Source organism: Salvelinus fontinalis, chromosome 3 (genome assembly GCF_029448725.1).
Source record: "Salvelinus fontinalis isolate EN_2023a chromosome 3, ASM2944872v1, whole genome shotgun sequence".
NCBI lineage: Eukaryota > Metazoa > Chordata > Actinopteri > Salmoniformes > Salmonidae > Salvelinus > Salvelinus fontinalis.
Window position 1 is genome coordinate 30516098 of NC_074667.1, and position 25293 is coordinate 30541390.

At 42.0% G+C, this 25293-nt stretch overlaps 1 protein-coding gene across 4 annotated transcripts in view; it reads left to right on the plus strand.

Annotated features, from left to right (window-relative positions):
- Positions 1 to 25293, plus strand: part of LOC129843481 (metabotropic glutamate receptor 2-like) — a 69520-nt gene that overhangs the window by 9393 nt on the left and 34834 nt on the right. For all 4 annotated transcript variants that reach the window (XM_055912228.1, XM_055912238.1, XM_055912247.1 and 1 more), the window contains one exon: positions 12205 to 12869. In XM_055912228.1, the coding sequence (XP_055768203.1) occupies positions 12354 to 12869 (516 nt within the window). In that variant the 5' untranslated portion in view covers positions 12205 to 12353. The remainder of the gene's footprint in view (positions 1 to 12204; positions 12870 to 25293) is intronic.

Below are 25293 nucleotides of genomic sequence, written 5' to 3' on the forward strand. Positions count from 1 at the left end.
AGTTAGAACAACTCGTGTCAAGTGCTGGACGCACTCGACAGAAGCAGAGGGCAACACATGATGCAGTATATTCACTCAGTAAATGTATTATGTACCCATGTGCATGTGCTGTGTATGTACTGTGAAGTTAGTCAAGTGAAAACAGAGGAAGTATGCATATACTGTAGATGTACAGTATGTGAGTGGGTGCAAGTGGGTGAGTGTTTCACGTTTCAGAGAAGTCAAATGTGTTATAAGATGAAATGTATCGTATCAAATCAAGCTTTATTTATACAGCACATTTCAGACATGGAATGCAACAAAATGTGCTTCATAGGAAAAAATATGTTAAAAAAATATGAAAATTAAAGCAGAAATATTTACAACACAACAAACATAAGATAAAAAAAGAAAAGAATGACAAAAACTGAACGACTAAAAAGCACCCTAAGAAAAGATAAAGATCTTAATTTTAAGATCTCTTTTAAATATGTGCACAGTTTTGGCCCCCCTCAGGTTCTCTGGCAGGCTATTCCAGATGATGAGGGCATAATAACTAAAGAATGCCTCTTCATGCCTCTTGATCCTAGGTTTTGGGATAGTTAAAAGGCCAGTGCCAGAGGACCTGAGGGACCTACTGTGTACATAACTTAAAAGCATGTCTGACATGTATTGGTGTGCACAACCAATAGAAGAATCTTGGTACCCATGCTGCAGCATTCTGTATGTTTTGCAGTTGACCAATGGCTTTCTTGGGTAGAACAGACAGGAGAGCATTACAGTAGTCAAGCCTGCTTGTAATAAAAGCATAGATGAGTCTCTCTGTCTTAGCCTGAGAGAGAAACTGCGCACTTTGGCAATGTTCCTCAGGTGGTAAAAAAAACTATTTTGGTCACATTCCTAATGTGTGATTCAAAATTTTGTTCTGAATCTAAAACTCACACCTAGGTTTTTTACCTGGTGTTTTATCTTTATTGCCCATTAATTAATATGTGCGGCCAGATTTGCGCTCTGTGCTTTGGCACCAACAAAAAGTACCTTGGTCTTGTCTTGATATAGTTGGAGGAAGTTGTAAGCCACCCAAGTATTTAAATTACTAATACAGTCTAATCATTTATTCAAAAAATTCTCTGGTGACACATAAATATAAAGTTATGTATCGTCTGTGTAGCAGTCAAAATCCATGCTGTGCTTTCTGATAATGCTGTTCAGATCTAAATTGGTTTAGGACCTATTTATTCGGTCAAGAGTTCTCTGTCACCGTATACGGTGAACATAACTCAGAGAAAATACATATCATATGTGGCGTTCCACAAGGTTTGATTTTGGGTCCGGTACTGTTCAGTTTATATATGTTACCCCTTGTAACAGATATAAACTGAACAGTACCGGACCCAAACTAATCCACCTCTCCAGTCTGTCCAGAAGGACAGCATGGTCAACAGTGTTGAATGCAGCACTTAAATCCAAGAGTACAAGGAGAGAGAGCTGTTTGGCATCTCGGTTGGCTCTAAGATAATCTCCCACTTTAACTAAGGCTGCCTTCTTCAGATATGCTATTAAAAACTGTTTTTGAAGAAGGTGGTGGGGCTAGGATCTAGAAGGCCGGTAGAAGTCTTAAGTTGTAATATCCCTTTCCTGAGCATGTCTGTGTCAAACAGGGAAAATAAATCTGTAGTGCCTTTGCGTGGTAGACTAGGGAACATATCATCAAACTTCTCATCAGGTTTTGCTTGACTGATACCCAGCCTAATGTTGATTATCTTATCTCTGAAATATGCCGCACAGTCATCACATTTAGATGGGGAGGGAAGTTCAAATAGGTTTGAGGGGGTAGGATTTATCAGGCCATCAATGGTCGAGAAGACCACTCTCAAATTATTCTGATTAATAGTGATCAAGTTAGAAAAATGAGCCCGTCTGGCATTTCTAATTGCCTTTTTATAAATGCCAAGTTGCTCTCTCAGAATATCATAACGGACCTGCAACTTTGACTTTCTCAACTTCCGCTCTGCCTTTCTGCAATTTCTCTTTAATTGATTAATTTCCTCACTCATCCAAGGGTGATGTGGCCTTTTTCAACTTTAATGGAGCTATGGCATCAATGGTTGGCCTTAATGTTCTATTAACGTTATCAACTAAATCATCACAAGAGGAAGGCTGAATAGGTGGTGGAGAATTGTTCATACATTCAATAAAATCTGTAGCAACTTCAGAGGTAGGATAGTGTTTCTTAATAATGGTTTCAGAATTACCTGGTGCTATGGGCAACAAGGTAGTAAAAAATACACAGTGGTGATCAGATAAAGCAACATCAACAATAGAGGATATGTCAATAGAAAGCCCCTTGGTAATTAACAGGTCCAGAGTATGGCTGCGGTTATGAGTGGGCCCAGTAGCATGTTGGGAAAAGTCCATAGAGCTCAAAAGATTCATACGGTCTTTTAGTCAGTCTGTTTCTCAGCATGAATATTAAAATCGCCCAACACAATGATTTTATCATAGTTCTCAAGGACATCATTCAGATAAATCATTAAATAAAGTGGGGCAGTACTTTGGTGGCGTATACAAGGTTATGTCCAGCATTGGATGCTGACAATTAAACAGTATAGCATGATGCTCAAAAGACCAAAAGTCGCCAAACGAAATATCCTTACAGCTGAGAGTAATAGTAAAAATAGAGGTTGCCCGCCCACCCCTTTTCCATTTTCTGAGAGAGTATGAAAAGCTGTAGTCCAGGGGGAGTCTTCAATAAGAGAGGAACAACAGTCTGATGATAGCCACGTTTCAGTGAGTAACATGGAATCAACTTTGAGCTCAGTAATGAGGTCATTCACGAGAAAGCTTTTACTAGTGATTGCTCTAATATTTAAAAGCCCTATATTCAATGACTGTGGGACACTCTGCCCCTGGGGAATCTGCCTCGAGGTAACCAATGGAATAACAACCAAATTATTAACGTTATAAACACGTTTTCTGACAGTCTCCAGTCTAACAGAATGGTAGAAGATGACAGTTTGTATAAACTCACCAGAAGGTGGAGTTAAAGTAACATAAATTAGGTTACTCACAACAACCGTAGTGCCATTTCAACAGGAGTTGCTTATGCTTTCCAAGTTCTGTGTTGCTTACATGCTGACCACACCTCTCGCGTTACGTGCACAAGCGTTGCAAAATACATTTACACATACAGTTGAAGTCGGAAGTTTACATACACCTTAGCCAAATACATTTAAACTCAGTTTTTCACAATTCTTGACATTTAATCATAGGAAAATTCCCTGTCTTAGGTCAGTTAGGATCACCAATTTATTTTAAGAATGTGAAATGTCAGAATAATAGTAGAGAGAATGATTTATTTCAGCTTTTATTCATTTAATCACATTCCCAGTGGGTCAGAAGTTTATACACTCAGTTAGTATTTGGTAGCACTGCCTTTAAATTGTTAAACTTGGGTCAAACGTTTCGGGTAGCCTTCCACAAGCTTCCCACAATAAGTTGGGTGAATCTTGACCCATTACTCCTGACAGAGCTGGTGTAACTGAGTCAGGTTTGTAGGCCTCCTTGCTCACACACATTTTTCAGTTCTGCCCGCAAATGTTCTATAGGATTGAAGTCAGGGCTTTGTGATGGCCACTCCAATACCTTGACTTTGTTGTCCTTAAATCCATTTTGCCACAACTTTGGAAGTATGCTTGGGGTCATTGTCCATTTGGAAGACCCATTTGCGACCAAGCTTTAACTTCCTGACTGATGTCTTGAGATGTTGCTTCAATATATCCACATCATTTTCCTACCTCATGATGCCATCTATTTGAAGTGAAGTGCACCAGTCCCTCCTGCAGCAAAGCACCCCACAACATGATGCTGCCACCCCCGTGCTTCACGGTTGGGATGGTGTTCTTCGGCTTGCAAGCATCCCCCTTTTTCCTCCATAACGATGGTCATTATGGCCAAAAATGTATATTTCTGTTTCATTAGACCAGAGGACATTTCTCCAAAAAGTATGATCTTTGTCCCCATGTGCAGTTGCAAACCATAGTCTGCCTTTTTTATGGTGGTTCTGGAATAGTGGCTTCTTCCTTGCTGAGCGGCCTTTCAGGTTATGTCAATATAGGACTCGTTTTACTGTTGATACACATACTTTTGTACCTGTTTCCTCCAGAATCTTCACAAGGTCCTTTGCTGTTGTTCTGGGATTGATTTGCACTTTTTGCACCAAAGTCCGTTCATCTCTAGGAGACAGAACGCGTCTCCTAGAGGTGTCTCCTAGAGATGGCGTATGACGGCTGCGTGGTCCCATGGTGTTTATATTTATTATAGTATTATTGTTTGTACAGATGAACGTGGTACCTTCAGGCGTTTGGAAATTGCTCCCAAGGATGAACCAGACTTGTGGAGGTCTACAATTATTTTTCTGATGTCTTGGCTGATTTCTTTTGATTTTCCCATGATGTCAAGTAAAGAGACACTGAGTTTGAAGGTAGGCCTTAAAATCCATCCACAGGTACACCTCCAATTGACTCAAATTATGTCAAATTGCCTATCAGAAGCTTCTAAAGCCATGACATCATTTTCTGGAATTTTCCAAGCTGTTTAAAGGCACAGTCAACCTAGTGTATGTAAACTTCTGATCCACTGGAATTGTGATACAATGAGTTATAAGTGAAATAATCTATCTGTTCACAATTGTGGTAAAAATTACTTGTGTCATGCACAAAGTAGATGTCCTAACCGACTTGCCAAAACTAGAGTTTGTTAAAAATACATTTGTGGAGAGGTTGAAAAATTCGTTTTAATGACTCCAACCTAAGTATGTAAACTTCCCACTTCAACTGTATATGTTATTCAATCATTGCATCCACACTGCTCGCACGTGTCAACGAGCGTCTGCGTAGCCAGGCGCTAAAATAGAACTCTATTTGTGATGCTTGGCGCACTGCAAGTCCCGCATCTCCCATTTGCTCATTGGTTTTAGGAGCATATAACCACGTAAGTGATTGAACGGTGATCTGAGGTCTACTCTCCTATCCAGTTGGTGGTGGTAATGCACCTTCAAGTTGGTTGCTAACCGCAATATAAAGTCCAAAGAAGAAGAAGAAGACAGAAGGAGGAGAGATTACTCGAAACTAACTTGGTTTACCCTTTTATCTGTGGATTAATTGTCGGAGTAGAAGTCATTGTGTATTTCAGGTAAAATAACAAGCCAATGTTAATGTCCGAGGATAAATTATCTAGCAACAGCAAGCTAGCTAGCTAAATTGCCATGAATGTTTAATGTTTTTTAATGTCCCCAAAATAATATAGTTGGTTCGGAGTTGATTTTGATATTTCAACCTGCGTGTCCTGATCATATCTGGTGTGGATGGGCAAAATCAAAATGTGCGGTTAGGGTGAATCCTGGCTCTTTTAAAACATTCTGGTTGCTCCCACAGCAAATGAAAGTTGTCACAGAAAGAGATTCCTGTCATTGCAAAGTTTCTTCAGGTACTTGTTCAGGGCGAAGAGTCGGCTGAAACGTTACGGACACCTTTGATAGCATGGGAGTGGGCAAGAGATAATTATTATCTTCCCTGTGCTAGCGAAAATGATCGCCTAAAATGAAAGTCGTTAAAACCTACGTGAGTGATGATGGTGTCAATGGAGTAGTTGGCCACAACCGTGAGCAGAAGGGAGTTGATTGCATGGACATGGGCTCCTGGGTGACAGTGGACCAGTCCACAGATCATAGGCAGGCCAAAATCTCTCACCATAGGGCTGCCTACATTGATGGTGGTCGTGATGGAATCCAATGGGTAAGCGACCTGCTGAACTGTGGTGGCCATTGGAGAGGATGCCACTGGGCGGCCTGTTGGTATACACCCAGGATCCATGCTGACTCCCAGGGCTGGTAGGTCCGTCTCAAGCGGGGCAAAGCTGTTTGATAGCTCGATTGGATCTTCTCGGATAGATGAAGTGTGGCCAGACTTCCTCCCCGATCTCCAACGCCTTGCGTGTATCCAGTCTCCCATCTTATGTCTCATGGAGTTTACTGTAAGATCTCATGGAGTTTTCATGTTAGATTGTAGTATAAGGCATCAATATAAAGATTAGCCAAACAACCTCTCTTAGAAGATTAATATTTAATATCCAACTGCTAGCTTCACATAGAACAAGTCATACAAAGGATAGTTCAAAAGACCACCTCGGAACGTACATGAATACCAATAACCTTTTCCGACACATCTGTGTCGAACAGATGTAGGGTTTTGGATGAGCCCTTCCAACGTAGGGATAGTTTGCAGTGCAGCTTGGCTGGATCGGTCATGAAAACCAGATCACCAACTGGTTTGAAAACATTTCCCTTGCTGTATTTCTCCTTCTGTTTTTTTCCCCCAAGCCAGATGTAACTGGGAGTTGGCATCAGCAAAGGCCAACAGTAGTCTGGATGTTACAGAGGAGGCGTACTGTGATGGGGACTTTGAGGAGATGTCAGACGGGCTGGGCGGCGTGACAACTCAGTGCATGTTTCTTCCTTCCCTGTGTTTGACCACGTAGTTGTAAACATTGAGTTCCAGTGCCCATCGTGCTCTCCGCCCTGTAGGATCATTGTCCAGTGGGATCATCCTGAGCCACACGTGTGGTATGTGATCAGTTACGACCTTGAACGGATTGCCTCCCAGATAGTGTATGAAATATCGGATGGACCACACTATAGAGTAGAGTTCCTTGTCATATGTGGACCAGTTTCTCTCAGATGGGTTGAACATGTGACTAGCATAGGCGATCACTGATTCTCTGCCATTCTGCACTTGACTGAGAACAGCACCAACTGCCATCTTGGATGCATCACAGTGAATGAGGAAGGGCTCGGGAAAAGTCAGGGAATGACACGATAGGTGGCACTGAGAGGGTCTGTTTCAAGTATTTGAAAACCTCATCTGCCTCCCTTGACTACTCAAAAGGAACGTCCTTGAGTGTGAGCATTAACTCTGAAAAAGAGCTAAGTATTGCTTTCCACCAAAAACATCAAACTTTCCAAGAGTTTTCCCATAGAAAATTGAGTTGCTTGTGGCAGAGAAATCCAGTTTGGTTGGAAAGATTGTGGCTAAATCATTGTCTGTTGTGTCAGCACAAGCTTTGACAGGTAATTCCCCTCAAAAAATCCTTAGAGTAAAACTCTCCTTGTCCTTTCCATCACCATGAAATGGTTGGAGCAGATCCACTTTATAATATATCACTTTGTTAACAGCAGCAAGCTCTCACCTTTCCTCTCGCCTCTCCTATCCTCCTCTGAGTCTGACATTCTTGAATTATTGATATATCTTGAATCAGATATCAAATTTAATTCCTCTCACATTTTAGCTGTTTAGTCCGTTTGTTATTCCACTCACTTGTAATTGTATAGTCCTTTCGTAAGTCTGTTTGGTTGCATTGTTTGAATTTATTTGTATTTTTACAGGGACAGTGCACATTAATCAACGTTTTAGTAAAAGTTACCAGTTTTAGCCAGCCGGCTAATTTTCAACCGCAGTTCTTGGTCTTGAATAGAAAGCTTCACAGCAGAGGCTCATTCATTCACAGTTTGCATGCTAGCTAGTTCAGTGCTGTGGTCGGTAGCACCGTCATGCAAAACAGCATATAAAGTCTGTAATTCCTAACAGAAACTGAAAAGTTCTGTTCCCCAGCCTCTGTCACCTATTATGTAAGGTGTGGATATGAAGATGAGCCTAATAGCTTATCACTTAGATGATTAATATGTAATATCCAACTGCTAGCTTTACATAGAACAAGTAATACATCAAAGGCTAGTTCAAAAGACCACCCGGGAACATGCATGAACCCCAATAACCTTTTCCCTGGTCAAGTATTCCATAGAGTGATTACGCCCTCTCATGGCGAGGAGACATTAACAGTACATCACTTTCTACACTAGTATGAAACATGTGCTGCCCTTTTTTCATGTCTTATGTGGAAGCCTTTCCTACTGCTATTGCTACAAATACAGTCAATAAACTTGCCAAGGTGGAAAATGCTAACTTTAGGAACGTGATATCTATCAACAAGTGACACGTGACATGCACACAGATGATAGATTGGACTGCCCAGAATTAGACTTTCTATCATGTTTCGATGAAGAGCACAAACACATGGAAAGCTTAACATACTCAGGGAGCATTATAATTGACAGATTACAAGTTTGGCATCCCAAATGGCACCATATTCCCTACCTAGTCCACTTCTTTTGCCACGAGCCATATGGGTCCTGTTCAAAAGTAGTGCACTGTAGGGAATATGGTTCCATTTAGGATGCAGAGAAGACTATCGGGCTAATAGGAGCCACATGAACCAGTGGTACTTTAACTGAAGCATTGTTATTTATAATTATTTTTTAATTATGCGCAAAATGGTAGAAAGAGGAAGGGTGGGAGAGAAAATCAGAGGGAGAGTCTGTGTGGCTGTGGAAGAGAGAGAAAGACAGAGAAAAAGAGATTAGGAATTAGGAAAAAAATGGGAGAATATAGGTATTTAAATGTCTAGAGGGCAGTAGATTTGGGTGCTGGAAAATACAGGCAGAGGAGTGAAACGTGACCAACCACCTCGATTCGGTCTTATGTAGTAACATTTGAAATTGTGTTTTTTACTTTGGAGAAAAGTAGAGAATCAGAGCTACAAATTGTATATCATACACTGCAGTTGAGGAACAATTGGAAAGTAATTATGCTTTGAAAGTTAATGAACTTGTAACCTCACTTTTGAGAAAATGGCCCTTGAATGTTTTGGTACACCTACTGGAGAGCTCTTCTTTGTCTACACCTATTCAGCATTGTTTATACCCACTTAAGCCTTAGCCCCACCCATCTCTTTAATCAACCAAAGATTTCAAAATTACAAATTGTGAAAGTGCTAGCCTACAATAAGGAAAAACTCCAGGTTAAAATACTATTATCTAGACCTTGGCCTATATCCTAATCTGACCTTGGTGCAGGTGATGTTGTTCTTCACATTACCATCTCTGGTAAACGCACAAAAAAAATCAACATTTATTTGTCACAGTGAAATGGTTACTTCTATATTTGCATAGTAGCAATATAAAAAATAGAAAGTGTCCAGATAAAAATATTGTATAAATATTTAATAATTATTAGATGATGCTTACCAAGACACTAGGGGTGTGCCGAGTAGTCGGACAAAACAAGTATAATAACGGTGTCACGCCCTGACCTTAGAGATCCTTTTTATTCTCTATTTTGGTTAGGTCAGGGTGTGACTAGGGTGGGTAGTCTAGTTTTTTCCTTTCTATGTTGGCCTGGTATGGTTCCCAATCAGAGGCAACTGTCTATCGTTGTCTCTGATTGGGGATCATATTTAGGCAGCCTTTTCCCACTGCGTTTTTGTGGGATCTTGTCTATGTCTAGTTGCCTACGAGCACTACATTAGTTTCACATTTCGTTTTGCGCTTTATTGTTTTCTGTGAGTTTCATCCAATAAACATGTGGAACTCTATGCACGCTGCGCCTTGGTCCATTAATTCAACCAACGATCGTGACAAACTCATATGGGCAATTTTGCTGATACAATTATGATCCGAGAATTTTTTCGGGTGCCAGCAAGCATGTTTCTCATGTGTTAGTCAGAGAGTTTCTTAACCATACTGTACTGTGTGTATTGTAAAGTGGTTGTTCCACTGGATATCATAAGGTGAATGCACCAATTTGTAAGTCGCTCTGGATAAGAGCGTCTGCTAAATGACTTAAATGTAAATGTACTGTCTTTGAGTCACTCGTTTGCATGGTCTAAATAACTCAACTGGCTTGATACTTGATACTGCTGCTGCTGATACTACTGCTCTGATTGGATAGAGTGAAGATCTATTTCTCCTCATAATTTCAGGATCACTTTTCTTTGCATGTTTTCGGTCTGATCATTTAGATTGTTGCTGCCTGCTACTATGATAAATCACATTGCGAGGACATTTGCTATCAAGCTATCAATGTGCATAATATCTAACAAGTTGGGTAAGGGTAGGGAAAAAAGCTCAAATGCTAATGCGCATTCTGACTGAGTGACAGCAAACTTGGCTGCCTGCAACAAAATGAGGAGACAGACACAGACACACATACGCACTGACACCTCCGCGAGCTGCTCCCAATCGGCATATTTTTTTGCTGTGAGAACATGCAGGGAGGTAAATTACCAACAACTATTTAGGAATGTTAAAACACTTCAGTTTTTTCTGATCACGTGTATCATCCTATCCAACTGTCACGTGTCAATTTACAGATACGATTACGAATATGAGTATGGCCATATCAGCACACTTGTCTAAATTGATGGGACGTGAAAGAAATGTGATAACCACCCCCCAGCCACATTTAGCTAAGTGGATGGGTCACTATTGTCTAGACTTATACACATGTTCATGAAATACAATATATGGCCGTAATCACCCACAGACACACCTGGCTAACTTCATGGGTCATGTAATCTGGCAAAGTGGAGTATTTTCTTAAGACATGTAGCTAGCTAAACAATGAACCATAATCCCAACCCATACTACTAGCAATACAACACTGATTGTCATAGCTAGGCACCATGCATGAAATGCTCTAGTATGAATGTACAGGTAGTTAAAGCTAACCAACTAGGTTCAATGTGAGCTAGCTAGCTAACATTATGCTATAACTAGCAATTCAAATGGATTAGCTTGCGAGGCAGCAAACTAACGTTCGAACAGTACACTTTAACTCGCAATGAAAATGACTTTCTGACAAAATTAGAAACGTATAATTATCAGTGTACATGGATGAATGCTTTACGGCAGACTGGAAACCTTTTAACTCGGTTTTGTTTGTACAGCTTGTTTGGCCTGTGTTATGTCAAGTCACTCCGGTTCACACTGACTGTGTGCAGAAAGTAGTCCATCAAAACTTTTTCCCACTAATCTTTGTCGATAGTGCCTGCTAAACTCAGGGCAGCAATGTTGTTGAGAGGAGTAGCAACACTTTTGCAGTTCTCCATGGATAACATTATATCTTTAAAAAAAGATGTGGTAGCAAGGATTATCTACACATACTGCGGAGCTCACATTATAGACAGAAGCATGCTACATGGCAGACCAATCTGAACTCATCTATCTGCACCTTCAGCCCATCCATTATCTCAGCCAATCATGGCTAGCGGGATGTTTCCAGTCGTTTTTGGTGGGTAAACCAACTAAGCTCGAAATTTAACAATTTTATTAGTATTTACAGATGGCATCCTGATTTTTTATTAAGGCAGATGAAAGTTCACATGTTCCAGAAGGTATTTCTGCCAAAAAACAAATTTTGATAAATAAATTACATTCAAATGCCTCTTCTGTGAAGTAGTGACGTGCGACATACGCCTAGCTTCCTGAAACGGGTCACAAATACACACACACAGACACACACTCACAGACACACACACACACACACACAGTGGCACATACTCACTCACTCATCTGTTGAGATGGCTGACAGCCTGGTTATGTGGCACAAGATAAGTTGCTGGGGTGAAGTGCATCTTGAGGAATGTTCTGAGAGTCACAAACACCTGCAGTCTTTAAGAAAGAGAGCTCTTATAGAAGGGCTGTAAATAAACATGTAGAGGTTGTTCAAAGATGTATGGGAAAAATGAAGACATCTATTCCCTTTACACCTGAAAGGGATACTTCGGGATTTGGGCAACGAGGCCACTTCCCCAGAGACAGATGAACGTGTGTATACCATTTGTATGTCTGTGTCCAGTATGAAGGAAGTTAGAGTTAGTTTCAAAAGCCAATGCTAACTAGCGTTAGTGCAATGTCTGGAAGTCTATGATACCCATAGACGTCCAGCCATAGCGTAAGCGCAACTAACTCTAACTTCCTTCATACTGGACACGGAGACATAAAAATGGTATCCATGAGATCTTCTGACTGTGGGGAAGTGGATAAAGAGCCTTGTTGACAAAATTGTGAAGTTTCCCTTTAAACTGGACTGGAGGTAGTGAGGAAAGTCTGGATTTTCACACCTTCCTGCCACGAGTATGAGCAAACAGCATCTGTGAACCTCAATTTGGATGGTTTGGAATAAATTCTGTGCTTTTATTTTGGAGGGGGCAAAAATGCTCTTTGAATTACAAATTTGTATCAGTCACTTTTAGAACTGAAGTACCATAGCATTAATGGAATTGTAACATGAACAATGATATATTATTAATTTTCCTCTCCTCCACTTGCAGTGAATAACCAAGATGACATGAGTGTCAAGAGTGGGCTCTAGAGTGATCCACCTCGCCCAGCCTCAGCCCCTGTAAGACCCTTCGGTGTCCCACTCCTACACCCACCTACCCACGACCCACTACACTGACCCCAGCTAGACAACCTGACCATGCCCACCACCGGCCTCCTCTGCCCCGGGCTCTGGGCCAAGGCTGCCCCTTGGTGGTCCCTTCACCTGCTCCTCTTTGACCTGCTCATCTCTGAGGCCCTGGCCAGCCCTAACAACAGATTCCCCCCTTCCACCAAGAGGGAGATCACCATCGACGGGGACCTAGTGATCGGCGGACTGTTCCCGGTGCACGAGAAGGGTGAGGGTGTGGAGGATTGTGGGAAGATCAACGAGCAGAGAGGGATCCAGAGACTGGAGGCGATGCTTTTAGCGCTGGACGAGATCAACGCGGACGAGAGGCTGCTGCCAGGCCTCAAGCTGGGAGCCCACATCCTGGACACCTGCTCTAAGGACACCTACGCTCTGGAGCAGAGCCTGGAGTTTGTACGAGCCTCCCTCACTAAGGTGCACGAGCCGGGGTTCATCTGTCCAGACGGATCCAACCCCATCCAGGATGATGTCCCTCTGGCCATTTCTGGAGTCATCGGGGGCTCCTACAGTGACGTTTCCATCCAGGTACGTTTCTCATAGAACTCCATTCATTAACTGGCTATGACTGTGTCCAGTCAGTTCTATACAGCCTATGGTCCATACAGGTACCTTTACACCTCGTCATCTCACACCCCACCCATAGGAGTCTAAGCCCCCACCCCTCCATGTGTAATAAAAAAACGTATAAAATACTACTAATGAATCCTCATACAATGTGAAATTTGATTACGTCTAATATATTGCACATGACAAACAGTTGAGAGTAAGGTAGGCTACCATTACCCACCAGCAAATAGGACAACTTAGTTTTGGTCAGTTTCTTTCAGTCATTGCAGGTTCCGAAACGAGCCTTGGAGGATGCAGCTATGCAGTCTTTTTAGCTATTAGCCACACAATATTATTCACTTTGCACATGAGGTATCAGGTGTTGAATTTGTATTTTTTCTGTGCCTCTGCCTGCATATCCCTGCTGGTAGATAGATGTGAGACGTGCTGTTAACGTGATATCAGTATTCAGGTTTAACTAGCGGCAGTAAGAGAAAGAGCTAAGATGGAGTGGGATTCAGTTCTCGGCTTTCGCTGACGATTCAAAGCTCTCTGTAACTAATTGGTCCCAGCTGAGATGATGTCGTATTCCTGTTTCATGAGTTAGTACTCCAAATATTGTGTTTGTGTGTCTTTGTGTGTGTACATGTGTACATGTGTGTACATGTGTGTGTGTTTATGTTTATGAGTGGGTTGCTATGTCTGTAAGTGTCTACACTGTGTCTTTAAGATGGTGTCATGTTGGATAGGAATTGTAGTATACAGGGGGAAAAACACTTTAAAAAAAGAGAAGACAACAGTTACCGGAGACGGGTTGCATCCCATCCCCACCTACCTCCACTTGCCTCTAGTTCCAGTTCTGTACATTTAGTTTGGCTTTGGTCGGGCTGGAATAATTGTCCCCTGGGAGGCTTGCAGTAGCTGCCCACATTAGCCGTTTGAAGCTCTGCTCCTCTACGGCGTTTGTCCACAGAGACCTCTGTCACTTTGTCAGTGTTATAACTTCCGTACGCCACACGGAGAACTCTGACCTTTCTTGAAACCTATGAAGAGAAGCCCCTACGTCCAGTACATAGCTACTTAATTAGCACATGTTCTCCACTCCCAGGGCTAACTGTAATTACCCATGATGCACTAGGCGTAAAGGAGAGGATGCCTGTGTGAATAATTTAATAATTCAGAGACAGGACATTACACTGGGAGCGATGTTGTTAGATAAGGATCATGTCAACGACGGACCTGATAGAGAAGTGTACAGTGTGCGTGTGCGTGTGCGTGCGTGTGCGTGCGTGTGTGTGCGTGCTTGCGTGCGTGCGTGCATGCGTGTGTGTGTGTGTGTGTGCATATTGCTGATGATGAAGTGATCCCACAGACAGAACATGTCATCATGGAGTGTTACAGCATGTCTGCTTCAGAATCCATTAGCACCATGCCAGTCAAGACATGTAAGGATGTGAATAAGATGAGAATATGATCACACATCATATGAACTGTGACTTTACTATGCCTTTGTTAAGTGCCAATCCTTGGTGAAATATCATTTGCATCTCAAATCGTACCCTTTTCCCAATGTAGTGCACTACCTTTGACCAGGGGCCATAGGGGACACAGACATAGTTCACATCGGTGCGCCAATTCTGGAATGATTTATCAAGTGCAGTATTTTGCCAATGCTTCCTAGCAAGTGAGTTAAAGCGATCAAAATGATGAAGGAACACTACACACATCTTATAGCAACTCGGTGTTATAACAAATGACTTGATAGATGGCTCTCTCTGTCAGATGTGAGGCACAGTAGCTTGTGGATGCTTGATTTTGGCCTTTTCCTAGCCACCGTGCTTCTACACCTGCATTGCTTGCTGTTTGGGGTTTTAGGCTGGGTTTCTGTACAGCACTTTGAGATATCAGCTGATGTAAAAAGGGCTATATAAATACATTTGATTTTATTTGATGATTAAGCTTCTGCTCATTAAGTCATGAAGTTAAATTGTATTGAACAGTTTATGCGTGACGAAGACTGAGGATATCGAGTCATTCAATAGTTGATCAATGAGATTGTAGCTGGACAATTTAACTATATGGTCTATAGAGGTGGGATCTAACAGAGAGAGTTCTGTTCCCTTCTTAAAGAAAACCCAGAAAATTATCATTTATGATGTCTTCCCAAAACAGAGTAAAATTACTGTTCCTTTGGGTCATTCAGTAAGCATGTTTCCAGTGGATCTGCATTCTTTTTCCCGATTCTGCATTCTGTATTGAAGTCGATTGAACTTTTAAGGTCTAATTAAAGATTTTGTTCAGAGCTTCCATAAAATACATTTCTGGGGAAGGTCTATACAGATATTCTATATTTGTAACGATCATCCTGGGAAGAAGGAGTGGACCAAAACGCAGCGTGGTAAGTGTCCATGTTTATTAAATACAACAGAACACTAAACAAAATAATAAAGAGAATGAACGAAACGAAACAGTCCTGTCAGGTGTGAACACACAAAACAGAAAACAACTACCCACAACAAACAGGTGGAAAAAGGCTACCTAAGTATGGTTCTCAATCAGAGACAATGATAGACAGCTGCCTCTGATTGAGAACCACACCCGGCCAAACACACAGAAAAGAAAACATAGAACACCAGACATAGAATGCCCACCCCAACTCACGCCCTGACCAAACCAAAATAGAGACCTAAAAAGGATCTCTAAGGTCAGGGCGTGACAATAATAATTTGACCTGTTTCTCACAGCAAAAAAAGTTTTTTGCGACAACAGGAAATGTAAATTTTTATGTGGGTTAAAATGAATGTACATTTTTGTAGAGGTTGATACATTTTTTGTTAAGATAAATCAACTCTGGCATTTCAAAGTGGAAATTACAAACTTTAGAAGGCTTTTTAAACCTCAAATGCACTACAATTTGCATGTCCTTCCACATAGTGATCAAATTCAAATAGTACACCTGTAGCTCTTTGTTTGGTAGAGAAACACCAGACAGCACAACAGGGATTGTATTATACACTTCAGTTGAGTAAGTTGAGACCGCAGAAAACACAAGGCCTCCCTACTGAGAGAGTAGAGCTTAATGGATCTGTGTGGCCATCTGTGGCCCCTTTTGTGGTCAATGACAGTCAGTGACAGGAAAGCTGAAAGGGACTGGATACTTCACCGTGATTGGGAAAAAGAGCCAGGCAGGGATACTTTACAGGACTATCGCACACAAAGGTTTGCAAAAATGTTTATTTGTCACATGCTTCGTAAATAACAGGTGTAGACTAACAGCAAAATGCTTACTTACGGGCCTTTCCCAACAATGCAGAGAGAGAGAAAATAGAGAAATAATAGAAAAGTAATAATATGTCAAAGTATTAATAAATACACAATAAGTAACAATAACTTGGCTATATACATGGTGTACCAGTACCGAGTTGAAGTGCAGGGGTACGAATAATTGAGGTAGATACATATAGATGGGAATAGAGTGACTAGTCAACAGCATAATAAAATAAATAAAGTAGCAGCAGCGTATGTGATGAGTTAAAAAAGTTAGCGCAAAAACGGTCAATGCAGATAGTTAAATAGTTAACCAAATAGCTACCCGCACTAAGTATTTAGCAATCTTATGGCTTGGGGGTAGAAGCTGTTCAGGGTCCTGTTGGTTCCAATTAGAATACATGATAACTGTACTGTCATAATGCCACAGGGGTTCAAGGTTCTGTTGGCAGTGACCTATAGTTCCAGGTCCCTTTCATTGACTCACTCCTTTGTGAGTAGGGAGGACTGAGGAGCCTGTGATGAGATTTGTCCGAAGGAGGGCGGCTGCTTACGCACTCAGTCCCACTGTGTCTCAGAGGCAGAGTTTTGTGTGTGTGTGTGTGTGTGTGTGTGTGTGTGTGTGTGTGTGTGTGTGTGTGTGTGTGTGTGTGTGTGTGTGTGTGTGTGTGTGTGTGTGTGTGTGTGTGTGTGTGTGTGTGTGTGTGTGTGTGTGTGTGTGTGTGTGTGTGTGTGTGTGTGTGTTTATGCTGACGTACTCTGTCCCACTGTGCTTCAGACTCAAAAGCAGAATTTACTGTATTAGAGGACGGGCACCACCAGGGCCAGTGGAATGTCGCCACTGGAGAGCTATGGCCTTAGAGATACAATATAACACTCATATAGAAATCTATTCAATTCTGTGATGCTGTCTGCATCCTTCAGAGGAGTTGCTTTGCTTTTCCCATCTGTGGGGTGCAACAGGGCCACAGAGAAACTGAGAATCTTGGCACGGACCTCTCCACCTGACTGTGGTGGGGGAAAGACGCAGCGACACTGCCCCAGCCTAGATGCCCGTCACTGGGGCCAAGGGCTGCCTGTGAGGGGGTTGTGTGATGTGCTGGCCATCTGGTGGTACATGTATGCATGGGCGTCAGAACCAGTCATTCACAGCCTCCGCACGGTGCCATTTGGGACACATCCATAGGCTATAACAGGAAACTCAGACAGAGAGCACATGGGACGGCATCCTACCCGTTTGGATGAGCTGTTTTTTCTCTCATTGATGTGAAAACACTTTATCACCATCTGGGATGAGGCTGGGGGCAAAGCATCACTGATGACTAAATTACACTTAGTTCAGGTGCCAAATGATAGGTAGCTGACACGTTTAATTGCATACTGGAAATGATGCTCTTTAGGCTTTATAAATTGTGCTGTTGCTGACCAACCACCACAAGTAGAAATTTAATCCGTCTGGAATTTACTTATGCATGGTGCAAATGATAAGGATATACCCTATCCATTTCAAAGTGTATCAAAAATGATGCTCTTTATTTTAGCTATCCTGCTACTGTTTACCCACCACAACTAGAAATAGAATATGTATGCGTGATGCTTATTGTGGTCAGACTTGTATTTCTACATGTTCAGCACACTCTTTCTACTTGACAGACATGTCTACTAAGATGGTCTGTTTGTTTAGCAGTCCGAGCATTCTGTGGTCGTGCTTTGTATTCAGACAGAAGGCTTTGTGTGAACTCCTCACAAAACAACACCTCACTCCATATTCTAGAAAGTCTCTCTATTTGTCACCTTAAATTAACCTCAGATATACCAGCCCCATATCTGCATGGTGTCCTGTAGATCAAAATAGGAAAATATGGCATATGACCATTCAATGTCTTAGAGCAGGTGTTAGATATCAATCCATAAATTCAGCGAATTAGAGAAAGAGACCCGGCACACCCAATCACATTACTAAAATCGATTTTACAACTCTCCTAACTTGAGGCAATATGAGTTGTTTGAGGACGGAGGTCCACTGTGATTTGGGGTGTTGTTATCTCAGGGTGGATAATAGTAATCATGAGGTAGATGTTGGAGTGTAGGGGCTCGAATCACTCCGTAGTGCTGAAGTTCCGTGTCGTAGCCTGATTGACATTTAAGTACAATGTTCCTGCGTTCACGGTAAACGCTGCATATGTCAGCTAAATCTGAAATGACCTTTCAATTTCAATCGTACTACAGCGCTGATCTTCAGCTCGATACGGATTGAATTGAGCCCTAGGTTTAGAGTGTGCTAGAGTATTGTATAAGTGTTGATTATGTGTCAGAGTGGCTAGGAAGGTGGATGAATCGCTCACTGTGTGTGTTTTGTGTTTCAAACTGAGCTGAGCATCACACAGAGATTGCAATGCAGGGTAAAAAATACTTCTCCTTTGGTGTGAACTTCAAAAGGGTCTTGTGCGGTATCATTGCCATCTCCCTCCCTCCCTCCTCACCTCCTCCCACCTTCTCCTACCTGAACCTGTGATTTTAAAAACTTTACATTTTTGCAAACTGCGGTGAGGGACGCTAATTAGTGCGGCGGAATGTCGTTTAGATGTGAGGGAAACAGTGGAGGTTGAAAGAAGTGTGATTCAAGAAGCCCATGCGTACCACACAGAGACAGGCATTGTTAATGCCAGACAATCTATATCCACGTGCGCTCACACAAACTCGCACGTACGCATGCACACACACACACACAAACCTTTTGTTCCTCCCATTTCCCAGAGAACTGTTGTTTTCTTTCTTTCCTTCTCTCTCACAAGGTGACATTAAATAAATGTTCATTTTTTTGTTCAGAACCTCTGGGTGTTCCACACTGCATTTTGAATGTAATTATATGCATAAATATGCATGACAAGCTTATATCCTCTGGTATCAACTATGATGAAATAAAAAATACCTGGAATTGTTTCAGACTTTTTTACAAATGCAATGCGGGAGACTGGGGAGAAAATAGCATTACACAGGCTCTGCAAACAAATGATGCAGAACAATGTGTTTGTGTGTGCAGGCGTGCAGGCGTGCAGGCGTGTGTGTGTGTGTTGGGGTATTTTTGTTGTCACTCACTCTGAGCCTTGCATTGTTGTTGGTGTGGAGGTGGGAGGAAGTTTTAATAGAGGTCTTTAACATGTGGTTGATTTGCCTGTGGGTGACTTCCTGGTAAAGAGCACTGTCAACCGATCCAATAACATCTCACAGGCTGCGTCTGTTTGTGTGTGTGTGTGTGTGTGTGTGTGTGTGTGTGTGTGTGTGTGTGTGTGTGTGTGTGTGTGTGTGTGTGTGTGTGTGTGTGTGTGTGTGTGTGTGTGTGTGTGTGTGTGTGTGTGTGTGTGTGTGTGTGTGTGTGCGTGTGTGTGTGCGTGTGCGTGTGCGTGTGTGCGTGCCTGTGTATGTGTGTGTGTGCATGTGTGTGTGTGTGTCAGTGTTAATTTTGCCACTCTTTTTAGATTTAGTCTAGTCTTAGTTATTTTAACTAATAGATCACTAAGTTTTTGTCATATTTTTAAATAATTATTTAGTCTAGTTATTGTCAAAATGACAAAAACAGTGGGTCATTTTAGTCAACTAAATGCCCTTTTAGTTCAGTCTCATTTTAGTCACATCACATTTTTATTGCCTCATTAATCTATAGTAAACATAAATCACTGACTTCCATGTGCACAAACATACATAGCCTTGTTGTACCAGCATATGTTTCGGCATAACATACTATCGCATGATTTACTTCCCAACAGCCAAATTGGCAGAAGAACACATTACTCTGCAGCAGATAAAAATCACACCCCTTGACAATGCTCCAGACTAACAAATTCCCTAACCTTTTCAGTTGGTGGCACCAGCTCATAATTTGGTTGCACCATTTTTTTTCTGCGGCGCCACACAATATAATATATTTTTTATCAACTTATAAAGTAATCCACAGTGCCTGACACTGTGTAATAGACTACTGAGATGGTAAGCTATTCAATAAATAAGTTGTTTCATCTGTCCAAGCAGGAATGTATGATTCAAGATATTTTGATGTACAACCTAATCCAGTGATTGCTACGAATTGTAGGTTGACAATAAGGTATTATTAGGGTTATATTTTAATGTCAAAATAGGACTCCAGAATTTTCTGAATTGTGTTGTTGAATTTAGATGAATTTTCCTACATCTTTATGTGCACTAATATCATAGGCACATATATTTTGGGGCTAATTCACCACCATGAGGAAGTGAAAACTCAAAACACATTTGCTAGATTGCTAACACTAAATATAACACCCACTGCTAGTAATCATGTATTAATCTAACAGTAAATGTTATTTCCTAAAAAAATACTTTGCTGTTGGAGCCTGCTACCCTATTGCACTTGCAATGGCTGATGCGCAATTGCCCATTTCGTACGCTTCTTATCGTAATTAACAGTCGACTTTGGGCAAAAATGCAAAAAGAACTGCTTTAAACTGTATAACTGATCAATGCACCATCATACCAGGTAATTTAATGCGTAAAAAAAAGGATGAATACGATATTTGGTTACAGAAGTGTCATTTCTTAAAGATCTCTACAGCTTCGGTCCAAAAACAAATCCTTTAAAATGATGTCAACACATACTGGAGCAGTTACTGGCTAGCTAAAGTGGCTAGCTTAGATAACAAACTAGCTAACAAACTAAATGTTGGTTATGGTGCGCATGACCAGAATGATATATTGAAGAACCACCAAAGGCACACCCCATTTCTGTTAGAAAATTTAGAAAGTGGCGGAAAGGGACCGTTTTTCATGCCCAAAGTCAACATTTAAAGCAATATCAAATATCTCAGTTGTTGAATAGTTTCTATTGAGCTCAATATTACGACGACAAATAAAAATTAGACCCACAGAAATCTGAGACCAACAGTATTTGCTTCCAAAGCTATGTATTTCCCATAATAGGATTTAGAAATGTTATGCAATTAAAAGGCTTTTTTCTCTCTCCCAGAGCACACATCAAGTGGCTTATTTAACACAGCATCAGGCCCCAGCAAGACAGGCCTCAGCGAAACAGGCCCAGGATCTGGGAAGACACTTTCATTACAGAAAAAATGAGGATAATGCACTCACTTTTGAGTGACGTGGCCATACAATGAAGGTTGCCCGCACTGATGTGACCAATTAAAAATGTAACTCGCAGAGCCAAGTCAAAGGATCGCAAAATGTGACTAAATGGTTGTAGTCTGGAGCCCTGCCGCTTGACATACTGTAGGTATATTGTAATCAAAGTTCTGTCATAAGTAGTGATCTGATAGGTTGCAGCAAGCTAACTAGCCAGCATTATCAATCTGTTATTACCTGAGCGTATATATTGGAATGATGCGCTTTCAGATGTCTCTTGAGGTTGGTGTATTTTTCCGTCAACTTGTGGGTGAAAATGCAGTAATAAACAAAACTTCTCAGTGGAAACGTTGCATTCGGTCTTGTTTGAATCAACACAATGAGTAAAGTGGCTCCAAACATTGGCCCTTTTTCTACTGGGAGCTTATACTACCTGAAGAGTAGCCATGGGGTTTACCTTTGTTGCATCAATGATTTGTTGCCACCAAATTGGAGAACAGATGCCGGTTAGAGAGGTGACTAGTGAATGACCTGGGCATGGCATTTATTTTCCACCGTATTGCAATATTCCAATGAGAAAGCCTTGACAATCTGCTAATGTTATGCATGCTTTTGATTGGGATAAACAAATAACATTGAAAAGCTCTCAATCTCTCCAAAAAGTCTTGTCCACTTTACTCATTGTGTTGATTCAAACAAGACCGAATGCAAGACCGAATGCTAATCCAATTTTAGTCAAAGAGATAATTTAGCCTCAAATTGTTTATGTCAACCGAAATGAGAAATAATTTTTGTTTAGTTATAGTTTTTTTCTGGGTGTATTTTGTCAGTTAGCACTCATCAATTGACACTGAAAAATAGGTGTTTGATAAGTATTTTTGTCACTGTTTTCGTTGACAAGTTAACACTGGTGTGTGTGTGTGTGTGTGTGTGTGTGTGTGTGTGTGTGTGTGTGTGTGTGTGTGTGTGTGTGTGTGTGTGTGTGTGTGTGTGTGTGTGTGTGTGTGTGTGTGTGTGTGTGTGTGTGTGTGTGTGTGTGTGTGTGTGTGTGTGTGTGTGTGTGTGTGTGTGTGTGTGTGTGGATGAGTCAAATAAAATAAAATTGTATTGGTCACATACACATGGTTAGCAGATGTTAATGTGAGTGTAGCGAAATGCTTGTGCTTCTAGTTCTGACTATGCAGCCATATCTAACAAGTAATCTAACAAATTCACAACAACTACCCTATACACGCAAATGTAAAGGGATGAATAAGAATATGTATATATAAATATATGGATGAGCGATGGTGTGTGGCATAGGCAAGATGCAGTAGATGGTGTAGAATACAGTATATACATATGAGATGAGGATATGTAGGATATGTAAACATTATTAAAGTGGTGTTATTTAAAGTGACTAGTGATACCTTTATTATGTCCATGCATTTAAGTGGCCAGAGATTTGAGTCTGTATGTTGGCAGCAGCCTCTTAATGTTAGTGATGGCTGTTTAACAGTCTGATGGCCTTGAGATAGAAGCGTTTTTTCAGTCGCTCGGTCCCAGCTTTGATGCAACTGTACTGACCTCGTCTTCTGGATGATAGCAGGGTGAACAGGCAGTGGCTCAGGTGGTTGTTGTCCTTGATGATCTTTTTGGCCTTCCTGTGACATCGGGTGCTGTAGCTGTCCTGGGGGGCAGGTAGTCTGGCCCCGGTGATATGTTGTGCAGATCGCACAACCCTTTGGAGAGCCTTGCGGTTGAGGGCGGTGCAAATGCCATACCAGGCGGTGATACAGCCCGACAGGTTGAAGAGGCGCTGTTGCACCTTTTTCACCACTCTGTCTATGTGGGTGAACCATTTCAGTTTGTCCGTGATGTGTACGCAGAGGAACTTAAAACTTTCCACCTTCTCCAATACTGTCCCGACGATGGTGATGGGGGGGTGCTCCCTCTGCTGTTTCCTGAAGTCCACGATCATCTCCTTTGTTTTTTTCACGTTGAGTGAGAGTTATTTTCATATTATTTTCCTGACAACACACTCAGAGGGCCTTCACCTCCTCCATGTAGGCTGTCTCGTCGTTGTTGGTAATCAGGATTACCACTGTAGTGTCATCTGCAAACTTGATGATTGAGTTGGAAGCGTGCATGGCCACGCAGTCATGGGTGAACAGGGAGAACATGAGAGGGCTGAGAACACACCCTTGTGGGGCCCCAGTGTTGAGGATCAGCGGGGTGGAGATGTTCTTTCCTACCTTCACCACCTGGGGGCGGCCCGTCAGAAATTCCAGGACCCAGTTGCACAGGGCAGGGTCAAGACCCAGGGTCTCGAGGTTAATGACAAGTTTGGAGGATACTATGGTGTTAAATGCTGAGCTGTAGTCAATGAACAGCATTCGTACATAGGTATTCATCTTGTCCAGATGGGATAGGGCAGTGTGCAGTGTGATGGCGATAGCATCGTCAGTGGACCTATTGGGGCGGTAAGCAAATTGGAGTGGGTCTAGGGTGTCAGGTAGGGTGGAGGTGATATGTTCCTTGACTAGTCTCTCAAAGAACTTCATGATGACAGAAGTGAGTGCAATGGGGCGATAGTCATTTAGTTCAGTTACCTTAGCTTTCTTGGGAACAGGAACAATGGTGGCCATGTTGAAGAATGTGGGGACAACAGACTGTGATAGGGATTGGTTGAATATGTCTGTAAACACACCACCCAGCTGGTCTGCGCTTGCTCTGAGGATTTTTTTAATGTTTAAATGTTTTACTCACATTGGCCACAGAGAAGGAGAGCCCACAGGCTTTGGTAGCGGGCTGTGTCAGTGGCACTGTATTGTCCTCAAAGTGAGCAAAGAAGTTGTTTAATTTGTCAGGTAGCAAGACATCGATGTCCGAGACGGGGCTGGTTTTCTTTTTGTTATCCGTGATTGACTGTAGACCCTGCCACATACGTCTCGTGTTTGAGCCCTTGAATTGCATCTCTACTTTGTCTCTATACTGACACGTTGCTTGTTTGATTGCCTTGTGGAGGGAATAGCTGCACTGTTGGTATTCGGTCATGTTTACGGTCGCCTTGCCATGATTAGAAGCGGTGGTTCGCGCTTTCAGGTTTGCGCGAATGCTGCCATCAATCCATGGTTTCTGGTTAAGGAAGGTTTTAATAGTCACAGAGGGTACGACATCGCCGACACACTTGCTAATTAACTCGCTCACCGAGTCAGCGTATACATCAATGTTGTTGTCTGAGGCTATCCGGAACATATCCCAGTCCACGTGATCGAAGCAATCTTGAAGCGTGGAATCTGATTGATCAGACCAGCATTGTATTGACCTGAGCATGGGCGTTTCCTGTTTTAGTTTCTGTCTATAGGCTGGGAGCAACAAAATGGAGTCATGGTCAGATTTGTCGAAGGCAGGGTGGGGGAGGGCTTTGTATGCATCGCAGAAGTTCGAGTAGCAATGATCCAGAATGCTACCTGCTCTTGTCGTGCATTCGATATGCTGATAACATTTAGGATGTATTGTTCTTAGATTAGCTTTGTTAAAATCCCCAGCTACAATAAATGCAGCCTCAGGATGTATGGTTTCCAGTTTACATAGAGTCCAGTGAAGTTCTTTCAGGGCCAACAAGGGATCTGCTTGTGGGGGATATACATGGCTGTGACTATAATCGAAGAGAATTCTCTTGGAAGATAATGCGGTCGGCATTTGATTGTAAGGAATTCTAGGTCAGGTGAACAGGACTTGAGTTCCTGTATGTTGTTGTGATTACACCATGAGTCATTAATCATAAGGCATACACCCCCGCCCTTCTTCTTACCAGAGAGATGTTTATTTCTGTTGGCGCGATGCGTGAAGAAACCGGGTGGCTGTACCGACTCTGACAACATATCCTGAGTGAGCCATGTTTCCGTGAAACAGAAACTGTTACAATCTCTGATGTCTCTCTGGAAGGCAACTCGTGCCCTAATTTCGTCCACCTTGTTATCTAGAAGTTGGACATTGGCGAGTAATATGCTCGGAAGCGGTGGATGATGTGCTCGTCTTC